The 10,144-nt window shown below is 43.6% G+C and overlaps 1 protein-coding gene across 3 annotated transcripts in view; it reads left to right on the top strand.

The window, feature by feature from the left end:
* LOC132955139 (SRC kinase signaling inhibitor 1-like) overlaps positions 1 to 10,144 on the top strand; it is an 81,365-nt gene that overhangs the window by 29,689 nt on the left and 41,532 nt on the right. For all 3 annotated transcript variants that reach the window (XM_061027863.1, XM_061027865.1, XM_061027864.1), the window contains exon 3: positions 5,515 to 5,541. In XM_061027863.1, the coding sequence (XP_060883846.1) occupies positions 5,515 to 5,541 (27 nt within the window). The remainder of the gene's footprint in view (positions 1 to 5,514; positions 5,542 to 10,144) is intronic.

Here is a 10,144-nt window from a genome sequence, read left to right as displayed (position 1 = left end):
GGAGCAGGTCACAAAGAATGCATGCAAAAGGCAGAAAGGTATTAAGGTGTTGTCCCAGTGGGATAAAGAACATGCACAAAAGTTCAGGAGAACATGGTCTGTGAAGGCTCGTCTGTTTTACACAGAATCCCCAGTGATACCAAAAACACTGCCAAATAATTTAGTCGACTACAGCGGGGTCCATTCAGGCCATGGCTTCTCCCAACCAGTGACTCGCTAGACCTTAAGAACTTGTACTTACAGTGTAGAGTCTTTGAGAAACGCCCATCCAATCAGCTCCACTATCAACGCTGCACTCCCATGGGTCCTCATCATTGCACCTGCCGCGTGAGAAGTTGATCAGTGATCTTTTCATAAGTAATGCATGCATAAGAAGGACTGATTACTTCCTGTTTGTAATTATTTCGGCGAGTGGCTGCTTGAGGCTGGCTGCAGGAACCTCGCAGGAAGTCACATACACACCACAGGCAAAAAGCTGTTTTTACAGCAGAAATAAACTTGTTTACAGCCTGGTACAAAAAAACAAATATGTCTGATTTGTTATTGTCCTCACTGTATGGGGGGTGATTTCTTAAAAAATATATATGGCTCCGTTTTGATTTCATGAACGTCACATGTTATCCATAGTTAGGCGTGTAGCTGACCTGATTGACAGGTGGGCGCGGTGTAACGGTTTGTCAGGAGCTTTAAAACCCGCCTCAGCTCCAGCTCTCAGCCTGTCGTTAGGTTGACTGAAAGTTAGACTGAGGCAGCATTTCCAGCATGGAGGCTGCTGCCGATGGGACTCCAGCGCCCCCTGCAGGAACAGACGGGTGACGTCACTCAGGCTTCAAACATTCATATTTACAGTTTATGATCGAGACTGAGTCAAGACCAAGACTAAGGAAGGGGGAGACCATGACAAGACGAAGACCATAAATATAAATGAAATCCAAACAGATGATCAGTCTGCTGGACTTTTAACAGGAAGTCATGAATCGTCCCAGTTGTTACCTTTATTGTTCCATAATCAAGCCTATAACATGAAGTCTGACCTCGACACGAGGCTCCTCTCATGAACACGGTCTCAGACTATCTTTAATGGATGATAAACTGTATGTGCTTCATTGAATTTAGCTCCCTTTGTCAGATAGATTCTCTAGACCGACGTTAGCCACTTCGCTAAATATAAGTACTGATGCTGGTTCTTTGTAAGTACCCGCTTTAATCTGCAGAACATAAGAGGAGAAGAATTTAAGGACAGAAAGGCTGACGGTGTCATCTGGGATTCAGAGTGTGGAATAAATTAAGGAGACTTAACAAATGTTTGATCAGATGGGAAAAGAAAAGAATAATGGATTTGTTTTGTCGTAGTAAGCCGACTGAGGCTAAGTGGCATCGCTTCTGTTTGCGTCGTCGAGGTCACCAGGCTTTAACGGAGGCCTACCAACTACTCAGAGTTCTGATTTCTGGGTCACAGCAGCACACAGGCCTGTTGGTCTTTACTTCCCCAAAGCCTGAGTCTTTAATCCCTCTCACTTTATATAAAAAAAGTCAAATATAAAGTGAGATGGATTTCAAAAGCTGCAACCGCAGAAAATATTTAGAATCCATGACAGCGGCTGAAATGTGAACTTAATTCCACCTTTAGTTTTAATTGTTAAAGAAAGTTCTTTTTTGCAGCTCATGATGCAGATCAGACTCAGGAATTAAAACACCTGTGCACTGATTGGACGTCCTCCAGTACGTTCCTCCACAGAACATGTTAATGTTTGAATTGAAGCAGAGACAGCATCACAGTCTCACCTTCACCATGTAAACGGTTTGTTGTGACAGTGTGTTCTTCTCCGCTCTTTCCCGGTATAGCGTCACAAAGCGGACTTTGTTGCTTTGTCTATCACTTCCTTGTCGTTCTTTTTACATCACGTCTCACCTCAGGACCCCCCTCCCGTCTGGCAGGGAGAGTCTCCTGCTGTGAGGTGCATGTGTGAACGACCAGGTCAGGAGGATTTCAGCGGCAGTCCTCCTGAAATTCTCTAGAAATGTTCAGGAGTGCAGATGTAAAAACAGCTGTATGTGTACTTTTAGGGAGCTACCTCTAGAGTTTGCATATTGCAGGATATTGATGGGAGTAAAGGGGTCACGTCTTGTCACAAAGTGCTTACAAACTACAGACGGGGAAGTTGGGACGGATTACTTAAACACATAACTCTCCCACATTGCTCAACTCCTGCATGACTTAACAAACATCTGAACAGACGCTACTTATAGAAATATTTCAAACTACATTTTCCTGACCTGTTCAAGGTATTTTGTTACATTACAGCACATCAATTTGTTCTCTTTCAAATACAGAGAATCTAAATTCAATTAAAATACATAAAAAGTGAAAGTAAGGCCACTTGACAACTTAAAATAAGCTCAGTAACCAACCTTGACCTCACAGAATAACCTTCATTTTCACAGGAAACTAATCCAAATATCTCATAGTTATGGTATAAAACAGCTTTGTAAAGGCTACACTGTGTCACTTCTGTTGGTTCTGTTGCAAGCAAAGACCTTGTGCTTCTGAACACATTGAACGCTCCTCAGTTTGAGCCGAGAGTATAAATTGTTCAGAAATCGCTCTCGCTGTGATGGGTTACAAAATAAGCAGACATGAAGCTGAAAGTGAAGAGTTCAGGCTGTTGAAAGTACGCAATCATCAGACTGCTCTTAGACTGCAGTAAGGTGACTTTGTGAGAAGGAGTGTCAGAAGACTTTTGGACCTGGCTGCAGAGTTCTGAACGGTGCAGGACAATCAAATGTTTCCACCCAAAACCTGGAAACCGTCTCTGTACAGAAGCGTCCTTAAGCTCAGGAATGTTGTCAAGAACAAGCTCTGGCTTCTGAGGCCTCGTCCACATGTAGGCGGGAATTTTTGAAAACTCCCTCCAGGGTGAAGATGTTCAGAAGCTCAGTTTAATGAGTAGACGGGGAAAACTGTTTTTGTGCTTGTAACGTCACGCTGTGCGCCGGTTTCTCCTCCGTTTGACGCCATCGTGCAGCGCTGTCACTTTTGTTGACATGAGATTAATGTGATAGCAGACGTGACCAAACTAGCGCTGGTGCTAACGATGCTAACTGGACTTTTCACATGCTCACACAAACACACAAAGTTACTCTCCCACTCTGTTGACGAGCAGAGACGCCTGATTGGACGACGGAGGTCACTGCTGATTTATACAACACTCAGATGACTGAAAACCCCGTCGCCAACGTCAGCGTTAGTTGGACAACTTTGAAAATGAAATGGTCATGGCAGAGGAATGTTGTTGACTTGGCGTGCTCATGACAGCTGTATCAGTGCGTTTTGTATTTTCATGTGGACGAAGATGTTTTTGAGAGCTGAGCGTGTGTGGACAGGATTATTTTTTTAAACGGAGGAGGATGTTGCACTGGACCTCAGGTGGGAGATGAATCATCTAAATGATTTGTGTATGCCAGAGCAGTAAAGTTTTACCTCCATCGACCAATCAAAAGCCTTCCCTCTGACGGTCTTTGAGCCACCGACTGCCGCAGATAATTGATGCTTTTTGTAAATCAGTGTCAGAAGGGCTTCACGCTGAGAGGGGGGCATTTACAACACAATAATTCATGAGCAGATAATTGATCGTGGATGCGGATAACTGGATAAATAAGCGAAAGATTTATGCAAAATCATTCAGGTCACAAAGTAGAAGAGAGACGGCTCGTCATCGTCTCAGCGGAGGCCGATCAGCTTTCAACTGCACCATGAGACTTTTATTTAAGATGAGGAAACTTCAGTATGTTGATATTCAGTTATTTTAAATAAAGTTTTGATATTTTATTGTTGTTGACACATGACGAGATCAAAACCAACAATCAACAAGTTTAGATATTTCACATTGTTGTGCAGTAGATCCAAAAACGATGATATTATACATTATTATAAATTATATTATAAACTAACTGTAGTTCTTTTTGACTCGATCCTATTGGGCCAGGACTCTTCTGAAAAAGTATACTGTGTTATTCTTTTGTCAACCACCAGGGGGAGCGCTCTGGTTTTCGCTTCTCTTGCTCGATGTTTGTAACTGAAACATGTATTTATAAACTTCAAAAGAGACTTTCATTTAATTTCTTTATAACATTGTACAAAGTCGGGATACGACCGTGTAGTGTTGAAGTACTTGAAGACCACTTTTTGAAGGTCTTGTCTCGGTCTCAGACTGGGCGGTCTCCAGATTTTAAATCAAGACCACCACTGATTGTTCCACATCATTTCTGTGATTAGAAGGAAACCGCCTCTTTCCAAAAGAACAAATAACTTCAATTTATTCATAATTAGATTTTTGTCCCCCGGTTATGTCAGCAACCTTCCCTGTGTTACAGTCTGAGTGAGTGACACGCCCCCTGCACACAAGATGAGGATTTTTCTGTGACATTTATGGTCTTGGTCTTGACTCGGTCTTGGAGCACTCTAGTCTCGGTTAGTGTGGTCTTGACTACAACACTAGTATTGTGTCATGAAGCCAGTATCCTTACTGTGTTTCATTGAATCCCTTAACATCCTGTTGATGTCTGCACTTTGAAACCAAAGAATTAGAGTCGAAAGACGTCTGAGCTTATTCAGAGTTTACACTTAGCTGTGATTGGTGTTTGAAGGGAGGGGGGAGTTGTCCAGAATACATCAGTTGCATCCAACCAAACTTTCACAAAACAAAACTGAAAAGGAAGGAGGACTTATTTTGAACGATAAAGCGCCCCATAAGAACCTAAACGTAATTATTGTGCAATCGACTGAACGTCACAGACGAGCGAACACACAGCCTCAGTCGCTGTTTCGCAGAGAATCAGAAGGACGTCGACCTGAATGTTCGGCTCCTTCCCTGATAAAGTAAAAATGGCAGCTTCTTAATCCAGTGTCTGTGCTTTGCTTTAATCCCGCTCCTGGGTCCTCGCCAGCCAGCACGCCAACTCTGCATCGAGGGAGAGTGAGGGGTAGCATTTAGGAGCTGCTGCGTCTACATCATTAGTGCGTGTGAAGGCACTGTAAACATTTGATTAATTGCTGAGAGGCAATTACAAGCAATTAAAGTTCTATTATGATGGCAGTGAAGGACAACGCAAGTTAATCTGGCTATCATCATCGTAATTAGCTCTTCATTTTTCTCACCCGGCCCTCGTACAAAAAAACAAGATATTTATTTGTTTGCGTCGGGTTTGCAACCATTTGTGGTAATTTATGCAAAGTGGTGAGACATTTTAAGGGCATGTCACACACGCTGCATGTGAATAATGCACCTTTGAACCTGTAAAACTTTATTAGCAGCTCTGGGGTTTCACAAACACGTCTTGACATCGGAGCCGACTGACTGAAAAGTCCTTTCAGTCGTCTCCAGCCGTTCTTTTGCTTGCTCTTTTATCCTGCAAGAAAATGTCTCACACTCGGCTCTGTCTCCCCTCTCTCCCCCCTCCCTGTCTCTCTTCTCTGTCTCCTTTACTCTTTTGTTTTTCTTTCCCCCCTCATAGCAACAACCAAACTACTGGAGCTTCAAGGTCAGTGCCAATATTGTGTGTTTGTGTTTCAGCGTAAATCTGTCCCTCTGTGTGGATTTGTCTCTAATAGGATAACTTTCCATTGTGTCTTTGCATGCCTGCTCGCCCCTTTTTTTTTCCTCCGTCGCTTTCAGTGTCGGTCACATGTTGGCGCACACTTCTCTTTTTAACTCTCTTAGCTCGCTCTCACACTGCATAGTGTGACATTTCTTTCTCAGCAAGAACACAAACTCTTTAACTCGGATTGATTGTCGGAGAAAAAAAAAAAATGTTCCGGAGTCTCGTGTGCCGTGTTTAATTTGAGCCAATCACTTTAGATTTCTGTCCAAATGAGCACGTAGAACTCAGCGCTGCCACTTTCTCATGCGCCCGACCAAGTATAGCTATTGGAATTATCAGACAAAATGGGCTCTTGTTCTGCAAAAGGAGGTGTTATTGTCCAGCTGCTGTGTTAAGTACATTGTGTGGTCTAGTTTAGCAGGAGAGCAGCTGGTTAGAGCTCTGCTTCCTGAACTCTGTATCCATGTCTGTTCACACCTGAGATCATCACACCTGAGATTTAAATAAGATCCTGTTACAGTGCCTGTCCAAGGCGAGACTGTTAAGCCTCTCATACACCTCGTCTCGGACAAAATTCTCCTCTGCTCGAGCTGCAGTCACCTGTGTCCTGCATTGTTGTGTTAGCATGCTAATGTTAGCGCTCTTTAGTTAGCTCGTAGCTTCACATTAAACATAAATTTAAAAACTCTTACTAACATCCAAATAATCAGTGAGTATGTTCTTCTTCTTCTCTCTAGTTCTTGACTAAAACAGCTTTTATACACAAGGGGAGGAGCCGGCCGTCCCGTCCATGTAAACACGGCTCTGACAACAACACAGCCAGCGGGACTCGAGCTTCTCCCTCATTGTAGACAGTCAGGACTCAGAGACACATTTACACAGGAGAGACCTAATTTCTGCTATATTGATATGTGTTTATATATTTTTGAGGTTCCCTACACCACCAGGAAGTCAAAGCTTTTTTAAAATATCTTTATATCTAGTTGATTCATTTGCATAACATTGTTTCAGTGACTTTGGTTATCCTCTTATTTCCTCCTACGACACCACCATGATGTTGACTCTTCACTCTCTTGTTGTAAAATGACTCATCCACTATTGATGAATGGATTTACTAGATCTGCTCCACACCTTAATGTTTCCCTCGTGATGATGTATAACTCCTCTTCTAGCATCATCAGAGATCCCTGCCTCTAAATTCTGCATGTGCTTCTTAAGCAGCCTGCACACTTTTTTATTTTCATAACAATCTAAGCGCAGGTTTAAAGTTGCACTTACTGTAATGTGCCTCACTTGCAAGTTTCCCTACTTCCCGCAGTTACACCTGGGTTCTTATTTGATTAGCTGCAGGAGAGCTTCTGAACACTCCCAAGTGCAGTAATGTAGACGGCTGTGAAAGTGCTGTGTGGGGAGAGATTATTCATGCCCTCTTATTTCTGCAGGTAATATTAATGTAATCTGTACTGTATGACGCCGTTTACTTTACCTAGTGACAGGAAATGTGAGAGAGGGGATTAGTTGGCATGCAGCAAATTTCAAGAGCCAAATTTAAGCCCACGCTGTGACAAACACATGGTTCGCCTCCAGGATTTCTGCACCACTCGGTTTTCCTCTGAAAGTGTGCCGACAGTGACAGCTACCACCAAAATGAAACCTCGTCTTCACTCAGAGTCAGACTTTTCACCATGCACTGGCACGGTCCGGAACGTAAATAGTGTGAAATGCGAAATGCACAAGTCAATCTGAAATGTGGAGTAACAGTCATCACTGTCACTGGCAGCGCCATGCTATAACCGCTCTCTAAAAGCTCTACCAACTGCTTTCTAGTTTCCAAAATGAAATGCACTCCCATGGCGTTAAATATAATAATGCACAGAGAAAGTTCACACTACAAATGGCTTGATCATCGTCATTTAGGAGTAGATTTTTTTTAACCTAGTGTCGCCAAAGCTGCTGGAAAACGTGGGTGAAGCCAAGTGAAGCAGGAATGCAGATCATTGAAAGTGAGAATGAAATCGTTCTTTGTAATTTGAGTGATGGCGGCGTCTGAGTTCATGTTTAAACAGACGGTCAACCCAAAAAAGAGTGAAGAACAAAGGTCAAACCATGTTGAAAGGTTTGGATGAATCTCTCCTAGATTTCCTGAGATGTCGAGGTTTTGTTGGAGGCGGCTGTGGCTCAGTTTGTAGAGTTGTCGCCTCTGTCGGTCGAGGGTTCGATCCCCAGCTGCAACATGTCCGATGTGTCCCTGGGCAAGATACTCATCCCCGCATTGCTCCCGCTGCTTTGGTGGTGGTGTATGAAATGATTAGTATTGTACTCACTGAATTGTAGAATTGTTGGAGCTTCTTTCAAATGAAGAGATTGTCCCCACAGAAAGGGCCACTGGAGTAATCTGCACGTTAAGACACGGTTACTGAGAGATTATGATTAAGGCCCTGTATCCGGCTAGCCTTTTTCTCCCGAGCGCACAGCCAGCGCTGCGTGACTGCATGAAGCATCGTGTTTTATATTTGAAATCGTTTTTTACCCCAGCAGACATGGAGCAAAGAGGATATGGGTACAAGACACGATCTGTAGCCGGTGAGCCACAGTGGTCTCATTTTTCTCAGATTTCAAAACTAACCCTAGTGTGCACAAATAAGAAACCAGGATAGGCTACTGGTAGTTATCATGTCCACAGGGATATGAGTAACCAGGTTTCTCTGTGTGCTTGTAAACTCCACATCCTGAATATGATCAAAACCAGGATGAGACTCAAAACCGGGTTACTCAAGTCCATGTGAACACACTCTCTGTCGAGGGGAGTCGACATTTTGGAGACGAACATCTCAGCTCGTCAAATGTAACGTGTGTGAATGTGATCCAGAATTCCTCCGTCAGTGACTCTGTCTCAGCTCGACAAACTAATATAAACTCTGTCAGGAGCAACAAAAGGCTGGGATGAATCTGTTCACTCATGGGACCCTTTGACCCTGACGTCCATGTAGCTGGAAGGAGTCTGTACCCCGTGCATGTGCTAACCTAAGCACTTACTGCAGCTTATAGCGACTTAACCACAAAATGAGTTGATATTGTGAAAGGCTCTTTGCATACCTTCTGCTGATCCGGCGAATATGAACACGGCTGAAGGATTCTCTGAAATGGAACAATGGTAGAGCTGCTGCTTTAGGATGAAACGAAACATAAAATGTTTGATGAATATTTTACAATGTGTGCTTCTGCTGAATGTTAAAAGATGAGGCTTATTTTCCAGATTGTTCTTATCCTCCACAAATCCCATCAGAAGACCATGAATACATTTTGTGTTAATATGAAGTCTGCTTAAAACTTGAAAACTCACATTATTGACATTGGCACCAGTTTAAATAATTCTCAGAGCTCCCAGAAACATGTCTGTGAAGTGTCTTGTTCTAAATCCACTCTGATCCTGTATTTGATCATGTCTATAAACCCCTCTATTTCAGCTCTGCTCAGAACAGGCTGTTTCTGTGTCTGTACCTTTAAATATGTAAATGAAATGTGTCTGACCACGCCCCCTCTCTGGAAGGGCTCGGGTGTACTCAGTCTTTCTCGCTCCATGTCCTATTGTTTACGGTGAGAAGGCAGACTCAGAGGGCAGAACAAACACCTAGCTGTGGGAGTGTCACCCACCTGGGGGAGGGGCTACTGCCCTTTGTGATGTCATGAAGGGAAAATCTCCAAACGGCCTGTTTGAGCACACATTTTCTGAAAAGTGGAGCAGGCAAAAGACGGAGAGGATGGACTTTTCTCATGATTGGGGGGTTTGTAGACGGACTAGAGACACATGTTAGAACTAAACAACAAGAAGCAGACGTTCATGTGCATTCATACTCACTTATACAGGCAGATTAAAATGACTAATTAACCTGTTTTTCTTTATAGTATGTTTCTTTGTAGAGTGAACACCTGAATAAACCCACATGCTTAAATATTTTAAATATGAGCACATTCTTCGTCTCTTATGTTCTCGCATGCATAATCCTTCCACATCATGTTTTGTGTCGTATTTTCCTTTCTGGCGCCTCGCTCAGTACATCTGTGTCGTGTGTAAACTGGTGGCAAACACACACACACACACACACACACACACACACACACACACACACACACACACACCCTGCCCTTTTTCTTCCCAAAACACTCGTCTTTATTTGTTGCTAGTCTGCAGCTCGTGCAGGATTGGTTCCTGCTCCTCTTCCTCTCGGGGAGTCTCGCATCCTCTTCTGATGCAATAGAAACCCCTGCAGCAACACAGTGCCGTGCTTATGTGCGCGCGCGTGTGTGTGTGTCTGTGTGTGTGTGTGTGTGTGTGTGTGTGTGTGTGTGTGTGTGTGTGTGTGTGTGTGTGTGTGTGTGTGTGCGTGCGTGCGTGTGTGTGTGTGTGTCTGTGTGTGTGTGTGTGTGTGTGTGTGTGTGTCTGTGTGTGTGTATGTGTGTGTGTGTGCGTGCGTGCGTGTGTGTGTGTGTGTCTGTGTGTGTGTGTGTGTGTGTGTGTGTGTGTGTGTCTGTGTGTGTGTGT

This window comes from Labrus mixtus, chromosome 21, assembly GCF_963584025.1.
Source record: "Labrus mixtus chromosome 21, fLabMix1.1, whole genome shotgun sequence".
Classification (NCBI taxonomy): domain Eukaryota; kingdom Metazoa; phylum Chordata; class Actinopteri; order Labriformes; family Labridae; genus Labrus; species Labrus mixtus.
This window is presented reverse-complemented; position numbering and strand designations above follow the sequence as displayed.